The 19,120-nt window shown below is 51.4% G+C and overlaps 1 protein-coding gene across 1 annotated transcript in view; it reads right to left on the reverse strand.

Annotated features, from left to right (window-relative positions):
• The window catches only part of SNX8 (sorting nexin 8), a 56,187-nt gene that overhangs the window by 14,172 nt on the left and 22,895 nt on the right, over positions 1-19,120 (reverse strand). The window contains exons 2-4 of the mRNA XM_003278691.4: positions 6,462-6,667; positions 3,334-3,451; positions 402-523 (exon numbers count right to left, since the gene is read on the reverse strand). Coding sequence (XP_003278739.1) covers positions 402-523; positions 3,334-3,451; positions 6,462-6,667 — 446 coding nt within the window. The remainder of the gene's footprint in view (positions 1-401; positions 524-3,333; positions 3,452-6,461; positions 6,668-19,120) is intronic.

Below are 19,120 nucleotides of genomic sequence, written 5' to 3' on the forward strand. Positions count from 1 at the left end.
CAGGTCTGTGCTGTGGCTCTGACAAGGAGGCTCAGCCTGTGTTCCAGTGGTCCTTAGACAGACAAGGCCTTGTTTTAAGTAAACACTTCTTCCCATCTGGAGTCTCTGGGCACCTTTCTAAACCCTCCAAACCATCCAGCCTAAATCCTCAAAGTGACCACAGAGACCCATGATTTCCACGCGGATTTACAAAATCCTGCAAAGTCAACACCAGGGACACCTCTGAAAATCACATTCAGACTGTTATCTGGAAAGGAAAGAAGTCTTGTCCATGTCATTCCTGCTGGGCGTCCAAACAAGGGAACAAGAGGATAAGAAACCAAACCTGAGAGAGGAAAGGGTGGGTCCGGAGGCTCGGGGACTCCCCGGGGCCGGGACACAGGCAGGGCAGACACACTCACCGAGCCGCTGAAGGACAGGAAGAGCTTGAGGACCACATCCTCGGAGAACAGGGGATGCCGCGCCACCAGGTTGACGAAGCGCTTCAGGGCTCTCCGCCTGGCCTCAATGAACTCCCTGTCGGCTGGAGGAGCACACGGGGTCACTGGACAGAGTCCAGGGCGCTGGCCCCCATCTTCTGCTCTGGGCGAGTTCTCAAAACTCTCCCTAGAGGTGGCAGAGGGCCCAGTGGCCTAGCGGAGGGCACTGGCCGGGCCCCCAGTGCTGCTCAGACAATAGGTCTGAGAAGGCCGCCCAGAGCAAGAGCCCCACTCCCAGAGGCCCCCTCCGGCCACACACACTTGGGTCCAGGAGCTGCCAGGGAAAACTACAGATCTGCTTGTTTCCATCGGGAGTCCTGGGAACCACATGAGTGGTCATTTTAATCACCTCCATTAAAGACATCTTCCATAATCCCCTCCTGGCACTTCTCTCCACGAACAAATGGGTTTTGCTACACTCTAACACTAACACAACCCAGGTTTTCTTTTCTTTTTTTTTTTTTTTTTTTTTTTTTGAGACAGTTTCACTCCTGTTGCCCAGGTTGGAGTGCAGTGGCGCGATCTCGGCTCACTGCAACCTCCGCCTTCTGGGTTCAAGCGATTCTCCTGTCTCAGCCTCTGGAATTAGCTGGGATTACAGGCGCCCACCACCATTCCTGGCTAATTTTTATAGTTTTAGTAGAGAAAGGGTTTCACCATGTTGGCCAGGCTAGTCTCCAACTCCTGACCTCCGGTGATCCACCCGCCTCGACCTCCCAACGTGCTGATATTACAGGCGTGAGCCACTGCGTCTGGCTGAGTTTTTCTATTCACTGTGCTTATAACTCACTCTGCAAAGGATTCAATTACTCATTGCTTTCATTCGGGTTAAATATTTTCACTCTAAGGGGAAAAAAAGTAAAAGCATATACTGATGCGTTCAGGACATTTCAATCTGAACACAAACAAAAATGGTATTTAAATATTTTTTTTTTTTTGAGACGGAGTTTCGCTCTTGTCGCCCAGGCTGGAGTGCAGTGGTGTCATCTCAGCTCACTGCAACCTCTGCCTCCCAAGTTAAAGCGATTCTCCTGCCTCAGCCTCCCAAGTAGCTGGGATTACAGGCACCTGCCACCACGCCTGGCTAATGTTTGTACTTTTAGTAGAGACGAGGTTTCACCATGTTGGTCAGGCTGGTCTCGAACTCCTGATCTCAGGTGATCCGCCCACCTCAGCCTCCCAAAGTGCTGGGATTACAGGCATGAGCCACCAGCGCCCAGCCTTTAAATACTATTTTTAATGTATTAAGAAATACAGCCAGGAGTGGTGGCTCATGCCTGTAATCCCAGCATCTTGGGAGGCTGGGGAGGGCAGATCACTTGAGGCCAAGGAGTTCTACATCAGCCTGGCCAGTGTAGCGAAACCCTGTCTCTAAAAAACACCATAAAAGAGGCCGGGCACGGTGGCTCAGGCCTGTAATCCCAGCACTTTAGGAGGCTGAGGCGGGTGGATCACGAGGTCAGGAGATTGAGACCATCCTAACACGGTGAAACCCCGTCTCCACTAAAAATACAAAAAAATTAGCTGGGCTGGTTGCGGGCGCCTGTAGTCCCAGCGACTCAGGAGGCTGAGGCAGGAGAATGGCGTGAACCCGGGAGGCGGAGCTTGCAGTGAGCCGAGACCACGCCACTGCACTCCAGCCTGGGTGACACGGCGAGACTCCGTCTCAAAAACAAAAACAAAAAATACCATAAAAGAAAGAAAACAAATAATACAGTTGGCTGGGGCCTCCCTCCTGGCTCAAGACTGGCAGGCCTCTTCCGATGAGGCTGCACTTCCATAAATGCGCAAGTGGCGCAGCGCGTGTGTGCGGTTTCCAGGCGCTGAACACCAGCCAGCGCTCATTAACTCGGACGCCCAGGCCTGAGCCAGCATCACACACCCCTGTCGCGCCCTCTGCTCTCTGCTGCCCCTGAGCGCCCGTGTGCCCTTCAGCATGATCTGAGTGATCTGCTCTGTGGCGTTCACATTGGGGGCGGGCAGAAAATCACATCATCAGACCCCGGGCTGCTTGCTCAGGGACCCATGAGAGGCAGAAGCATTTATGCACCATCGTACAATTTCAGATGCGGGGAACTGGCAACTGTGTTAGCTCCCATGCTGCGTCCCCGTCCAGGACACGGTGACTGTGGAAGGGCTGGGAACGGCGGAAAGCCATGATCAGCTCTAAGCACTCATCTCCCCAGCATGTTTTATTCAGAATTTGAGGAACGGGCTGAGGAAGAGACCACCAGTGAGATCAGAGCTGGCAGCCGCCATCCTGAGCTCTGCAGCCCAGGGGGACACAGGCCTGGGGAGCGGCTCCGAGGTCGTCTGCGATCTCCCGCCTGGCCCGAGGCCATCTTCAGGCAGAGAGGTGAAGGTGAGGCAGCCGTGTGCTGTTTTTTCTCTCCTGCAAGATGCAGCTTACATTTCCTACTTGCACAACTTCATTTCTCTTCCATGAGGTCACCGAGCGCTCCCATGGCTTTGCAGATGGAGGCAGGGCAATGCCAGCCAGGTGAGCACACAGTGCTCCTGGCAGCCCTCTCGGGAGCTCTCGGGAGCTCTGGACACTGCACTCTGGAGAGGAGAACTGGGGTTCTCTTTCACACCTGCACAGCAAGGGCTTCCCCACCTGCAGTCATCCAGCTGAAGGCTCCGGTGGGCCAAGGATGCCAGGTGCCAGTCTCCCTGCCTGCACCAAGGCTGGGCTCAAGCCATAGCTCTGCCCCAGACACCAAAAGGCTGGAGTTTCCCTGCAGCCCTGCACCTGCCCCCGTCTACAGTGGGGTCCATCCCTGAGCCAGGACCACAGGGTCCAGGAGATGGGCTCGCTCCCTCCGCCCCCAGTGGGCAGCACGCCTGGCTTTACCTCCCAGCATTCTCTTGGGTGGCAGGGCAGGCACCATACGGTAGGGGAACTTGTGCAGGAGCATCTCCTGGAAGACCACGAAGTCGTTGTACCGTCTGTATACCGAGGACTTGAAGCGCTGCAAGAGAAGGGTCGGTGCTTAGATCCGATGTTGGAAACCACGCTGTCTCATCACTTCCCCTCAACAGAGCCCGGGAACACGACAGCACCAAGTGCATCTTCTCTCACCAGGCCTTTACTAAACGGAGAAACCTTGTGATGCCTTCGTGTATGGCAATACAACTTTTAAACTTTGTATAGCTCTTAGGCCGGGCGCGGTGGCTCCCGCCTATAATCTCAGCATTCTGGGAGGTGGAGGCAGGTGGATCACCTGAGGTCAGGAGTTAAAGAGACCAGCCTGGCCAACATGGCAAAATCCCATCTCTACTAAAAATACAAAAATTAGCTGGGCGTGGTGGTGGGCGGCTGTAGTCTTAGCTACTTTGGAGGCTGAGGCAGGAGAATCCCTCGAACCCTGGAGATGGATGTTGCAGTGATCCAAGATCACACTACTGCACTCTAGCCTGGGCAACAAAGCAAGACCTTGTCTCAAAAAAATTAAAAAAGGCCGGGCGCAGTGGTTCACACCTGTAATCCCAGCACTTCGGGAGGCCAAGGTGGGCGGATCACGAGGTCAGGAGATCGAGACCATCCTGGCTAACATGGTGAAACCTCATCTCTACTAAAAATGCAAAAAATTAGCCAGGCTTGGTGGCGGGTGCCTGTAGTCCCAGCTACTCGGGAGGCTGAGGCAGGAGAATGGTGTGAACCCAGGAGGCGGAGCTTGCAGTGAGCTGAGATCCCACCACTGCACTCCAGCCTGGGTGACACAGCGAGACTCCATCTCAAAAAAAAAAAAAAAAAAACTAAACAAATGGTATGAAGCACAGTGGCTTCCCACCTGGTCAATGGCTGGCCCGTTACACACACATCGGGGTAACCAAACTGCCCCCTTGACAAATGTTCCCTAGGTGGCAATGAATTTACTTAAGGAATGGGCAGCTTAGTAAGACTGGAAGAAAGGCCAGCTGCTGGCTCCCTGGCAGGGAACAGCACGTCTCACACACTCGGAGCTGCCTCGCCCCCAGGCTGCCAGGCCCCAGAAGGAAGGGCTGGCTTGCTGGGCACCCCGGCGGCATCCCACCAGCTGGTCCACATCCCCGACTGTGGCCCAGAGGGCCGGGAACCACGGCAAAGCCGGACAGCAAGGCGGCTTTGACACAGTCCTCGAAGGCAGTCCTCCCCTCTGACCCGCTTCGTCCTTTGGTAGCAGTACTGACAACCATTCGAACCGTGTGGCCACAGGCTCTGGAACACAGTGAAGCACAGCAGAGCGGACAGCAGGGAGGGGAGACCAGTTCGCTTGTCCTTAAGGCCAGGTGCAGTGGCTCACGCCTGTGAGCCTAGCACTTTGGCGAGCCAAAATGAGAGGATGGCTTGAGCCCAGGAGTTGGAGACCAGCTGAGACAACATAGCAAGTCTCCATTTGTAATTTAAAAAAATAATAATAATACTGGGCATGGTGGCTCACGCCTGTAATCCCAGCACTTTGGGAAGCCAAGGCAGGAGGACCACTTGAGCCCAGGAGTTCAAGACCAGCCTGGACAATATAGTGAGATCCCATCTCTACAAGGAATTTAAAAAACTGCCTGGTGTGGTGGCATCCACCTGTGGTTCCAGCTACTCAGGAGACTGAGGTGGGAGGATGGCTTGAGCCTGGGAGGTTGAGGCTGTAGTGAGCTATGATCGTGTCACTGCACTCCAGCCTGGGTGACAGAGCAAGACCCTCCCTGTCTCTTTAAAAACAAGCAAACAAAAAGACACACCTTTTACCCTGGACCATCTGCTCATGACGCTTTTCAAACCAGCCCCTGGCAGTGCCGTCCGGCCAAGGCTGGGCCAGGGCCGCCCTCTCCCACACAGGAGTGGGCCCTGCTCTGTCTGTGCGAATCCCACAAGCCCTGCTGACTCCACACCTCCCAAGGACAGAGTTAGCTCATCAATTACTCAATGCCCAGGATGAACAATGAAAACTCCCATCAGAATCTGTCCTAACGGAACTGAGATAACAAAGCAAGGGACAGAGAGAGCCATGGTGTTGCTCCAGACGGGCATCAGGCACTCAGTGTCTGCGTCTCATCTGCCCAATATCAGGGTGCCCGGCAACAGGAGGGCCATGTTATTGAAGGGGATTAGAGTGACACATATTGATCCTGCCATGCAAATTTCATTCACTGTTTGGGGTCCGCAGTGGATGGGGCTGACATTCTAATCCTCAGGGGTTTCCCACTATTACAAAGCGAGGCTGGCATGGATCCCGCTTTGTGCTCCGCAGACTGTCCACGGGAGATTCCTAAGAAACAGGCCTCCAGGCCGGGCGCGGTGGCTCCCGCCTGGAATCCCAGCACTTCGGGAGGTTGAGGCAGGCGGATCACAAGGTCAGGAGATCGAGACCATCCTGGCTAACATGGTGAAACCCCGTCTCTACTAAAAAAAATACAAAAAAATTAGCCGGGCGCGGTGGCTCATGCCTGGAATCCCAGCACTTCAGGAGGCCGAGGCGGGTGGATCACAAGGTCAGGAGATCAAGACCATCCTGGCTAACATGGTGAAACCCCGTCTCTACTAAAAAAAAAAAATACAAAAAAATTAGCCAGGCGTGGTGGCGGGCACCTGTAGTCCCAGCTACTCCGGAGGCTGAGGCAGGAGAATGGCGTGAACCCAGGAGGCAGAGTTTGCAGTGAGCCGAGATCGCGCCACTGCACTCCAGCCTGGGCGACAGAGCGAGACTCCACCTCAGAAAGAAAAAAAAGAAAGAAACAGGACTCCAGAGCACAGTGGTGGGGAGGACGAACTGGACCAGGGGGACCAGGTGGGGACGTGGCTGGGCCTGAGTGAGGTGCGGGGAGCAGAGGCATGGAAAAGCCGGCTCCGCAGCCTGACCCTGCTGCGAGTTCTGGATCTCGCCTGTAAGCCAGCCGCACAGACTCACCCTTCAACCTTCTGTCACATCACTCCTGCCCTGAGATGTTGAGACATGACCCTTTCTTCCCCCTCCGGCCCCGACATACACACAATTTGCCAGTTACCTGGCTGGAAACCTCATACTCCACGTGCTTCAGGAAGAGGCCCTTCTTCTCCGGAATGAGCTCCACCTGCACGGTGTCCCTGGCCAGCAGCTCTTGCAGGGTGTGGGACAGCAGCAGCGGGTTCCCCTGCGGCATCTGCATTCGACTAGGCGCTGGGGCCTGCTGCACGATGGCTTGGGGCTCGATGGCCTGGGGTGTCGGCAGATCTGCAGGCGAGACGGTGAATGACCAATGAGAATAGCTGCTCAAAAGGTGGAGCCTTGGCTGGGCACAGTGGCGCAGCCCTGTAATCCCAGCACTTTGGGAGGCCCAGGAGGGAGGATCACTTGAGCCCTGGAGTTCAGGACCAGCCTAGACCCTAAAGTACAAAAAATAAAATAAATTGAAAAGTGCAGCCTCCCTCTGCTGCGTGCTAGCTCAGCACATGGACTCTGGCCACGCCATGCAGCAGGTCCCATCGTCAGCCAACCACACTCACTCACTCACACTACAGAGTTGACGCTGGACTCACTCACATTACACCCACTCACTCATGCTACAGAGTCGACGCTGCGGGCACGTCCTTTTGTTCAAAAAAATCATGGTGGTCAGGCACCATGGCTCACGCCTGTAATCCTGGGACTTGGGGAGACCGAGGCAAGAGGATCGCTTGAGCTCAGGAGTTCAAGACCACCCTGGGCAAGATAGCAAAACCCCATCGCTACAAAAAATACAAAATTAGCCAGGCATGGTGGCTCACTGGCTAACTTTGTAGTCCCAGCTACTCGGGAGGTGAGAGGATCGCCTGAGTCCAGGAAGGTGGAGGCTGCACTGAGCCATGATTGCACCACTGCATTCCAGCCTAGGCAACAGAGTGAGACCCTGTCTCAAAAAAAAAGAAAAAACAGAAAAAACAATCTCTTCCCTGGGAGACTTCCAGCTGCTCACGAATCAGCAAGTACACCCACATTTCTGTGACTACATCAAATCTACTCTTAACCTTGGAGAATGAAAACAAAGTGAAAAATGTACAAGTTTTGTGTGAAAAAGAATCTTCCTTTTCTCTAGAGCCAAGAGAACAGGCTCAAACCAAATAAACTAGCCATACGATCTTCTAAATGCCCCGGTGTGTTCACAGTGAACGCATTACTTTCATATGCCAAAAAATCATCTGGACAGACAGGAGGGAGGGGAGAGAGAAGGGAGAGAAGAAAGAGAAAAAACTCCAGGCCTGCTTATAGCTAGGACTCCTGACCATACGCACGGAAGAATTAAGCCAGAAAACTCCAGCCGCCGTACGGACAAGAAATCACCGTGCACCCTGCACAAAGCGGCAAAAGCAAATCAGAGATCCTACGCCCAGCTTGCAAAGAAAAAAACAAAACAAGGAACAATGTTTAAAAAGTCAGTTTGGTTTTTAATACAGAGTGAGTTCTAAATAGAAAAAAAGTTTTTTCGTTGTTTTTTTTGTTTTTTACATGTTGGCGCATGCCTGTAATCCCAGCTACTCAGGAGGTTGAGGCAGGAGAATTATCGCTTAAACTCAGGAAGCGGAGGTTGCGGTGAGCCCAGATCGCGCCACTGCATTCCAACCTGGGCGACAGAGACTCTTGTCTCCAAAAAAAAAAGTTTAAAATAAGTTTTCTCTATTAATCATGTATTAATTTTTATGATTTTCCTGATTATTAAAATAAGATAATCTTCCAAGAAAGAATGTAAACTCAGTAATGATTACCAAGTGGTCACATGTTGGTGAAGAATTTGAACTTTGATTGCATGAGAATCTGAAAGAGCTCAAACAACACATTTTAAATCAAAGACACTTCTTTAACTCTCGACTGCTCTCAAACATCTTAATAACCTCTATGTACAAGTTCCAATCATTAGAAAGCTATGCTTTCAAATATCAATTTACTAAACTAGCATGCCCATATCTCATTTTTTTTTTTTTTTTTTTTTTTTGAGAGCCTGTTGCCCAGGCTGGATGTAGCACGATCTTTGCTCACTGCAACCTCCACCTCCCAGATTCAAGCGATTCTCCTGCCTCAGCCTCCGGAGTAGCTGGGATGACAGGCATGCACCAATATGCCCAGCTAATTTTTGTATTTTTAGTAGAAACAGGGTTTCACCATGTTGGCCAGGCTGGTCTCAAACTCCTGACCTCAAATGATCCACCCACCTTGGCCTCCCAAAGTGCTGGGATTACAGGCATGAGCCACCATGCCTGGCCAGATGCCCATATTTTCAAAATAAATTTTAATCAAGAAAAAGAAAGAAAAAGACCAGGTGCAATGGCTAGCGCCTACAATCCCAGCACTTTGGGAGGCTGAGGCAAAAGGATCGCTTGAGCCCAGGAGTTAAAAGACCAGCCTGGGCAACATAATGAGATGCCATCTCTACAAAAAAATAAAATTACGGGCATGGTGGTGCAACCTGTAGTCCCAGCTACTCAGGAGGCTGAGGCAGGAGGGTTGCTTTTGAGCCCAAGAGTTCACGGCTGCAGTATGCCGAGATTGGGCCACTGCACTCCAGCCTGGGTGACAGAGTAAGACTCTGTCTCTAAAAAAGAAAAGGAAAAAAAAAAAAAACATCATTTCAAATGAGGTGCACTGCCAGGTGACAGACCACGCACTGCAGAACGGGCAGAAACACCAGGAGGAGGAGCCTGGCTTTCTGCAGGAATAAAGGTTATGCTCACTAATGGGACTTCAGTACTCCATCAAACTGATACCCCTTGAAGCAGCACACACAGCCCATAAGACACAGCGCCTGGACGATACACCCTAAACTAACGCAGTCCCACAGAGAGAAAACAGATCAGACGGGAGAGGCCAGCTTGGCCCAGGCTGGAAAGGCTGTGGATGCAGGATGGGATCTGGCTCAGAGATCCTGGCTGAAATCCAGCCTCCATCATTTCCTAGCTGTGTGGCCTAGCGCGCAGCCACCTCTGAGCTTACCGTTCAAATCCGTGTGGTGGGCGTAAGGATGCCCTCACCCCTGGGCCTGGCCATCACCATCTATGCCCTGATACTACAGCAACCCCCCGCAAGCCCCTCGAACGGCAGCCGCTCCCCACTCCAACCCTTCTGGCACCAAACTGCTTCACTGTGGGCTTCAGACCCAACCCAGAACCTGGACTTGGAAGTGTCCTGCCCCTGAAATGCCGCTCACTATCTGTGAGACCCTGGGAGGGAAGCGGCCCCTCAGATCCCAGGCCGAGGGCCTCATTATTCAGTGAGGCGGGAGAGCTGAAAATAACTAGCAAATAGAAAACATTCAATAAGTGTCCCTGACTTCCTCCCAGAATTACCATGCTCCAATCCGAAAAGATTCTGCAAATCTACCCACTAAAACTCAGAACGCATTCCCCTCTCAGCAAGTTTTGGGTGGCGGTCAGCTCCCCAGACTGGCTCACAAATTGGTGTCTTCCACACGATGCGTGGGAGTCACACTTGGATGCTCCACTTGCAAAGATAAACTGTGAGAGGGGGCTGGGCAGCTGTCACAGAAACCAGGCATGCAGTGAGGGGCAAAGTCAGGCCCAAGTCAGCCGCTGGCCCGCTGTGACCCCTCTTTGCAACAAAAAAAGGGGAAACAACCCACAAGCAACATTCAAGATCCTTTCAGCCTCACAAGGTTGTGAATCTCCAAGTAAGTTATCTACAAATCAGAAGGTAACGAAACTTCAAACTCACACACCTGTCTCCCGCCCAGTGTCTTTCACCAGGAACTTCAGACAGTAACGACCCAGAGCAGGCGAGCACCACATTCTTTTCACAGCTGACATCTCAGGCCTCCCACCCGAGTCCACAGCTTTAGAAACAAAAAGGATTGGCTGGGCGCAGTGGTTCATGCCTGAATTCCCAGCACTTTGGGAGGCCGAAGCAGGTGGATCACCTGAGGTCAGGAGTTTGAGGCCTCCCTGGCCAATGTGGCGAAATTCCATCTCTACTAAGCACACGAAAATTAGCTGGGCATGGCCAGGCACGGTGGCTCACGCCTGCGATTCCAGCACTTTGGCAGGCCAAGGCGGGTGGATCACGAGGTCAGGAGATCGAGACCATCCTAACAGGATGAAACCTGTCTCTACTAAAAATACAAAAAATTAGCCAGGCATGGTGGCAGAAGCCTGTAGTCCCAGCTACTCGGGAGGCTGAGGCAGGAGAATGGTGTGAACCAGGGAGGCGGAGCTTGCAGTCAGCAGAGACAGCGCCACTGCACTCCAGCCTGGGCAACAGAGCGAGACTCCATCTCAAAAAAAAAAAAAAGAAAAAAAAAAAAAAGGCCGGGTGCGGTGGCTCATGCCTGTAATCCCAGCACTTTGGGAGGCCGAGGCGGGCGGATCACGAGGTTAGGAGATCAAGACCATCCTGGCTAACACAGTGAAACCCTGTCTCTACTAAAAATACAAAAAATTAGCCGGGCATGGTGGTGGGCGCCTGTAGTCCCAGCTACTCGGGAGGCTGAGGCAGGAGAATCGCTTGAACCCAGGAGGCAGAGCTTGCAGTGAGCCGAGATCACACCACTGCACTCCAGCCTGGGCAACAGAGTGAGACTCTGTCTCAAAAAAAAAGTTAGCTAGGCATGGTGGTGGGCACCTGTAATCCCAGCTACTCAGGAGGCTGAGACATGAGAATCGCTTGAACTCAGGAGGTGAAAGTTAAAGTGAGCCGAGATCACACCACTGCACTCCAGCCCAGGCAACAGAGCAAGACCTCATCTCAAAAAAAAAAAAAAAAAGAAAGAAAGAAACAGGATTTGCCAACGAACCCTGTGCAAAGGTGCTCCCCCTTCATCGGAGCACACCTTCTGCAAATGCTGACCTCGGCAGAAGTCACAGGCCCTGCCAGCCTCAGCACAGGTCGCACGGGACAGACACTGGAGGGTCCCAAGCAGCACAGCTGCAGCTGCTGCCTGGAGGCCAAGCCCACCCCGGACTGGCCCGCACACTACTTCCTGCTGACCCAGCAGTGGGGCTACACTGAGCACTCAGAGACACCCCCAGCTCCAGGTCTGCGCAGCCCAGGCACTCCCTGGGGTTCCCAGTGCCGGTGGAGAGGCCCAGGGCCGGTGCTTTCAGAGCCAGGACAGGGCATGGGCCTTCCCAAGGAGACTGCAAATGTGGTTCCTACCGTCCCGTTTAGTGGCGGGGAGGACCTGAATGCACATTCCCATGGACTCCAAGTTCCGTGCTCTTCCACCACACAAGGCTGCTGTCCCCAGCTGCTAGTTCCCTAGAACGGAGGGGAGATCAGGACCAGCGAGGATGGCACAGCGTCCCAGGGCTAAATTATCCAAAGTGGGTGCGTATCAGAATCACCTGGTGGGCTCCTTCAAACACAGAGGGCTGGACCCACCCCCAGAGTCTCTCTAACAGGAGGGCTGGGGTGGGGACTAGGAATCTGCTTTTTTTGGAAGGGGTGCCGAAGTCTTGCTCTGTCACCCAAGCTAGAGTGCAGTGACACAATCTCAGCTCACTGCAACCTCAGTGTCCAGGGTTCAAGCGATTCTCATGCCTCAATCTCCCGAGTAACTGGGATTACAGGCGTGTGCCACCATACCCGGCTAATTTTGTATTTTTAGTAGAGATGAGGTTTCACCATGTTGACCAGGCTTGTCTTGAACTCCTGACCTCAAGTGATCTACCCGCCTCTGCCTCCCAAATTGCTGGGACTATAGGCACCCGCCACCACGCCCAGCTAATTTTTGTATTTTTAGTAGAGATGGGGTTTCACCATGTTGTCCAGGCTGGTCTCAAACTCCTGACCTCAGGTGATCCACCCGCCTCAGCCTCCCATAGTGCTGGGATGACAGGCGTGAGCCACCACACTCAGCCTGGAATCTGCATTTCTAACAAGTTCCCAGATGCTGCTGCTGGTCAGGGGCCACAGTTTGAAAGCCCTTGTCATAGGGCAACAGAGAGAGAAGGAATTCAATCACTTGTCCTGACCCCTCCCCCGAAGTAGAATGGCAATCAGGTGTTCGTGAACACTGCTTTTATTTCGTTTTTTTTTTTTTTTTGAGACAGAGTCTCGCTCTGTTGCCCAGGCTGGAGTGCAACGGTGCAACCTCCGCCTCCCGGGTTTAAGCGATTCTCCTGCCTCAGCCTCCTACCGAGTAGCTGGGACTACAGGCGCCTGCCACCACGCCCGGCTAATTTTTTGTGTTTTTAGTAGAGACAGGGTTTCACCATGTTGGCCAGGCTGGTCTCGATCTCCTGACCTCGTGATCTGCCCGCCTCAGCCTCCCAAAGTGCTGGGATTACAGGCGTGAGCCACCGTGCCTGGCCCACTGCTTTTATTTCTTCATCTGGATGGGCAGAATGAAAAATGACAAGTCAGACTACACCTTTTCCACTGAAATCAAATGAAAGACAGTCCACAGATGTTCTCAATTTTCAACATGAATATTCCTTCTTCCGCTCACAAACACTTTCTACCCTGGATTAAAAGCTTCTCTACTTACACATTCTGAGTCGGCTAACAAATAAATAAGTAAATTAATTAAAACTTCTTGGCTGGGTGGGGTGCCTCACGCTTGTAAATCCCAGCACTTTTGGAGGCTGAGGCGGGCGGATCACAAGGTCAGGAGATCGAGACCATCCTGGCTAACACGGTGAAACCTCGTCTCCAGTAAAAATACAAAAAATTAGCCAGGCGTGGTGGCGGGCGCCTGTAGTCCCAGCTACTTGGGAAGCTGAGGCAGGAGAATGGCGTGAACCCGGGAGGCAGAGCTTGCAGTGAGCCGAGATCACGCCACTGCACTTCAGTCTGGGTGACAGAGTGAGAGTCCGTCTCAAAAAACAAAAAAAAAAAGCAAAAAATTAGCCAGGCATGGTGGCGAGCGCCTGTAGTCCCAGCTATTTGGGAGGCTGAGGCAGGAGAATTGCTTGAACCCAGGAGGCAGAGGTTGCTGTGAGCCAAGATCACAACACTGCATTCCAGCCTGGGCAACAGAGCAAGACTGTCTCAAAACAAAAAAACCTTCTCTAAGCTACTATGTTACTCTGAAATTAACAAACTGTTCTCAGGAAATGGAAGCAGAAGTTTCCTCATCCATATTATAGCCATGGCATTAGAGATGAGAGTTTGGCAGCTCTGTGGCCAGGGAACAGCAGGAACACCCCTCAAACGTGGGGAAACAGAGATGCTTTTGTTCCAGGTAGCACACTTCACCCACAATCCTCTCACGCCCAAGACAGCTCCCCTAACTACTGTGCTAACTACCATACAGGTCACATACTTTCTTTTCCTATTTTTTTTTTATTTGAGACAGGATCTTTCTCTGTTGCCTAGGCTGGAATGCAGTGGCATGACCACAGCTCACTGTTGCCAGGACCTCCTGGGCTCAAGCAATCCTCTCACCTCAGCCTCCCAAGCAGCTGGAACTACAAATGTAGTACAAGTGTGCACCACCACGCCCAGCTAATTTTTCTATTTTTTGTAGATATGGGGTCTCACTATGTTGCCCAGGCTGGTCTCGAACTCCTGGACTCAAGCAATCCTCCCACCTCAACCTACCAAAGTGCTGGGATTACAGGCGTCAGCCATAGTATACAAACCAGCCTAGGTTGTATACTTTAAACAGTAACTTTTTTTTTTTTTTTTTTTTTTCTTTTTTGAGAGGAAGTCTTGCTGTCTCCCAGGCTGGAATGCAGTGGCACTATCTCGGCTCACTGCAACCTCCAAGTCCCGAGTTCAAGCAATTCTCCTGTCTCAGCCTCCAGAGTAGCTGGGATTACAGGCACACGCCACCACGCCTGGCTAATTTTTGTATTTTTGGTAGAGACAGGGTTTCACCATGATGGCCAGGCTGGTCTTGAACTCTTGAACTCAGGTGATCCGCCTGCCTCGGCCTCCCAAAGTGCTGGGATTACAGACAAGAGCCACCGCATCCAGCCTAGGTCCTATACTTTAAACAGAAACTTTTCATAGCCTCAATTTCATTAACCTTAAGGTTTATTTTTAATACCTTATTTAATGTGATGTAACATTAAGATATTTTGAAATAAAGTCACTCCATCCCTACAACCTGTATACATCTATGTTGATTTTTGCATATTACTTTGCATGTGCATAAAGCTGTAATGTGCCATACGGACTATTTTATTATTTAAATTTTTTTGGTTTTTTTTTTTGAGATGGAGTCTTGCTATTGTGCCCAGGCTGGAGTGCTGTGGCGTGATCTCGGCTCACTGTAAGCTCCACCTCCCGGGGTTCACGCCATTCTCCTGTCTCAGCCTCCTGAGTAGCTGGGACTATAGGCGCCCGCCACCACACCCGGCTAATTTTTTGTATTTTTAGTAGAGATGGGGTTTCACCGTGTTAGCCAGGATGGTCTCGATCTCCTGACCTCGTGATCCACTTGCCTCAGCCTCCCAAAGTGCTGGGATTACAGACATGAGCCACCGTGCCTGGTCTAAATTTTTTATAGATTTTATATTTTTAAAAAATTAATTTTTTGGCCAGGCAAGGTGGCTCACGCCTGTGATCCCAGCACTTTGGGAGGCCGAGGTGGGCAGATCACGAGGTCAGGAGTTCAAGACCTACCTGGCCAACATGGTGAAACTCTATCTCTACTAAATATACAAAAATTAGCCAGGCGTGGTGGTGGGCACCTGTAATCCCAGCTACTCGGGAGGCTGAGGCAGAGAACTGCTTGAACTCAGGAGGCAGAGGTTGCAGTGAGCCGAGATTGCGCCACTGTACTCCAGCCTGGGCAACAGAGTGAGACTCTGTCTCAAAACAAATAATAATAATAATTTTTCATAGAGATAGGGTCTCACCATGTTGCCCAGGCTAGTCTCAAACTCCTGGGCTCAAGCAATCCAGCCTGGGCAACAGAGCAAGACTCTGGTTCAAAAAAAAAAATGATTGATGAAAAAAATATTAAAAGTGATTATTGTCCAGGCAGGGTGCCTCACACCTGTAATTCCAGTACTTTGGGAGGCTGAAGCAAGTGGATCCATTGACTGAGGAGTTCGAGACCAGCCTGGCCAACATGGAGAAACCCTATCTCTACTAAAAATACAAAAATTAGACGAGTGTGGTGGCGCATGCCTGTAATCCCAGCTACTAGGGAGGCTGAGGCAGGAGAATCACTTGAACCTGGGAGGCAGAGGTTGCAGTGAGCCGAGATCACGCCATTGCACTCCAGCCTGGGCAACAAGAGCAAAACTCCATCTCAAAAATAATAATAATACAAAAATTAGCTACACATGCTGGCGGGCACCTGTAGTCCCAGCTACTTGGGAGACTGAGGCAGGAGAATCGCTTGAACCCAGAAAGTGGAGGTTGCACTGAGCTGAGATCCCACCACTGCACTCCAGCCTGGGTGACAGAGTGAGACTCCGTCTCAAAAAAAAAAACAAAAAAAAACAAAAATAAACGACAACAACAAAAAACTCTATAGAGGCTGGGCGCAGTGGCTCATGCCTGTAATCCCAACACTTTGGGATTGCAGTGAGCCAGGATAGCACCATTGCACTCCTGCCTGGGCAAGCAGGAAAAAAAAAAAAGAACTATGCTTCGTGGTGTTCTGGGAAAAACCCTTCAACTTGGCTACACTCTTCAGTGTGGTTGTGTGGCTCACTATGCTTTTGAACACACTGGTGGTGTTGTCATGTGTTCTGGACCATCCATGGAGCCTACAATTCAATATTCAGGTACTGGCCGGGCAGAGTGGCTCACGCCCGTAATCCCAGCACTGTGGGAGGCTGAGGCAAGCAGATTACCTGAGGTCAGGAGTTCGAGACCAGCCTGGCCACCATGGTGAAACCCCATCTCTACTGAAAATACAAAAATTAGGCTGGGCGTGGTGGCTCACACCTGTAATCCCAGCACTTTGGGAGGCCGAGGCGGGTGGATCACGAGGTCAGGAGATCGAGACCATCCTGACTAACACGGAAACCCCATCTGTACTAAACATGAAAAAAAAAAAAAAAAGCCGGGTGTGGTGGTGGGTGCCTGTAGTCCCAGCTACATGGGAGGCTGAGGCAGGAGAATGGCGTAAACCCAGGAGGTAGAGCTTGCAGTGAGCCGAGATCGCACCCTACACTCCAGCCTGGGCGACAGAGCGAGACTCCGTCTCAAAAAAAAAAAAAAAAAAAAAAATGCAAAAATTAGCCCGGCATGGTGGTGTGTGCCCGTAATCCCAGCTACTCGGGAGGCTGAGGAAGGAGAATCACTTGAACCTGAGAGGTGGAGGTGGAGGTTGCTGTGAGCTGAGATTGCACCACTGCACTCCAGCCTAGGCAACAGAGCGAGACTGTCTTAAAAAAAAAAAAAAAAAAAAAAATTCAGATACTATCTTTGTAGAAAATCTTAGTGAATATTTTTATGGCATCCAGAGATAAATTTCTGTCATGGATATATTAAATTTACAGTGAAAATACACACACACACCATGTTACAGACACACGTCATTCCCCTCCTCTCCCTTTCCCTGCACAAAGTGAGTGCTGTTCCAGGGCTCATGGGTACCGTTTCCAGGCAGGTGTTTCTCGACTGCTCAGCTCAGTGAGTTTTCTACATGAATGCCCCAGTGCCATCGCACCCAGAGAAGCAACAGCAGAATTAGCGTCAATGCCCGCTCAGAACCTGTCAGTCACCACCCCAAGAGTAACCACTGACTTCTCAAGCTCAGGGGTTTTTTGGGGGTTTGCCTGTTTCGGGGTTTTTGTTTTTGAGACAGGGTCTCACTCTGTCACCCAGGCTGGAGTGCAGTGGTGCAGTCACAGCTCACTGTAGCCTTGACCTCCCCGGCTCAAGCAATCCTCCCACCTCAGCCTCCTGAGTGTAGCTGGGACCACAGGCACATGTCACCACACCCAGCTAATTTTTGTATTTTTTGTAGATGAGGTTTGCCCATGTTGCTCAGGCTGGTCTCCAACTCCCAATCTCAAGCAATCCTCCTTCCTCAGCCTCCAAAAGTGCTGGGATTACAGGTGTGAGCCCCTGCGCCTGGCCTGTTTGGATATTATGTAACCACGGTCGAAAGTCAGTTCCTTTGTTCCTGACGTCTTTCCCTCAGCATCAGGCTGTGAGACCTGTTGTGCACGTGGCTGTGGGGCGCTGGCTGCCCCTGCGGTGGGCGCCACTGCGTGACTATGTGTCCTCGTCGCCTCCTCCTCCCTCTGCTGCGGGGCACCTGGGAGGGTTCCAGCGCCTCCCTGTTCCACACGGTGCTGTTACGCACATTCCAGCACATGGCTCTTGGTGGACATATGTGCGCCTTTCTGTTGGCTCCATAACATATCTAAGTGAAATGGCTGCATCACGGGATCTACATATGTTCAGCTTGGTAAATATTTCAGTTTTCCAAAGTGACTGAGCCAATTCACACTCCCACCAGCAAGAGCTCCAGCTGCCTTGCACGCGGGCCAACATTCAGCATTTTCCGTCCGTTTTCCCTCATTCCAGGAGGCCTGTGCCTCTTTTAACATAGTTGCGATCCATTAATTCACTGTTCCATCTAGATGCTTTTCCCTTTACGTTATAACCACCGTTCCATATTCCCAATCCTCAGGGAGGAAGCAAAAATTCTGTTTTTTTCTTTTTTTTAATGCTGTGAGGATACATTCACTAGATTGCCAAGGCAGTACCGCAGTGACTCTGAACATAGTTTCAGAAGAAAAGTCTTATTTGATGCTTTTCTGTTAGTAAAACATAGTACTGTTGATGTAGGTATAAAAAAGCCATTCGGGCCAGGCACCATGGCACGCACCTATAGTCCCAGCTATTCAGGAGGCTGAGGCGGAGGCTACAGTGAGCCATGATCGAGCCACTACACTCCTGCCTGGGCAACAGAGCAAGACTCCATTTCAAAAAACAAAAATAAGGCCAGCGTGATGGCACACACCTGTAATGCCAACACTTTGGGAGGCTGAGGCGGGTGGATCACCTGACGTCAGGAGTTCGGGACCTGCCTGGCCAACATGGTGAAACCCCATCTCTACTAAAAATGCAAAAATTAGCCGGGCATGGTGGTGCACACCTGTAATCCCAGGTACTCGGGAGGCTGAAGGAAAATCACTTGAACCTGGAAGGTGGAGGTTACAGTGAGCCGAGATTGCACCACTGCACTCCAGCCTGGGAAACAAGAGCAAAACTGCCTCTAAATAAATAAAAAATAAATAAATAAAGCCATTGCGATGGCTCATACCTGTAATCCCAGCACTTTTGGAGGCCAAGATGGGCGGATCACTGGAGGCCAGGAGTTCGAGACCAGCCAGGACAACACAGTCAGACTCGGTCTCTACTAAAAATACAAATAAAATTAGCCAGGCACGGTGGTGCATGCCTGTAATTCCAGCTACTCCAGAGGCTGAGGTACGAGAATCTCTTGAACCCAGGAGGCAGAAGTTGCAGTGAGCCAAGATCACACCACTGCACTCCAGCCTCAGTGACAGGATGAGACTCTGTCTCAAAAAATAAAAAAAAGAAAAGAAAAATAACAGTGCCCGGCACATAATGGAGGCTAAATAAACATCTGCTGAATGAATGAAAATAATCTAATTCACGTGAGCCATATAATTTCATTTGGGGCCAGGAGGGCGGCCGAGGCAGGGCGACAGCCGCATGCCCTCCCAGCGCCTGTGAGGTCTCATGGTGATGGGACCGCGCCTCAGTCAGCCACAGCACCAAGCAAAAGCTGCTGACACAAACAGAACGTGCTCAACA

The sequence above is a fragment of the Nomascus leucogenys genome, chromosome 20, assembly GCF_006542625.1.
Source record: "Nomascus leucogenys isolate Asia chromosome 20, Asia_NLE_v1, whole genome shotgun sequence".
NCBI lineage: Eukaryota > Metazoa > Chordata > Mammalia > Primates > Hylobatidae > Nomascus > Nomascus leucogenys.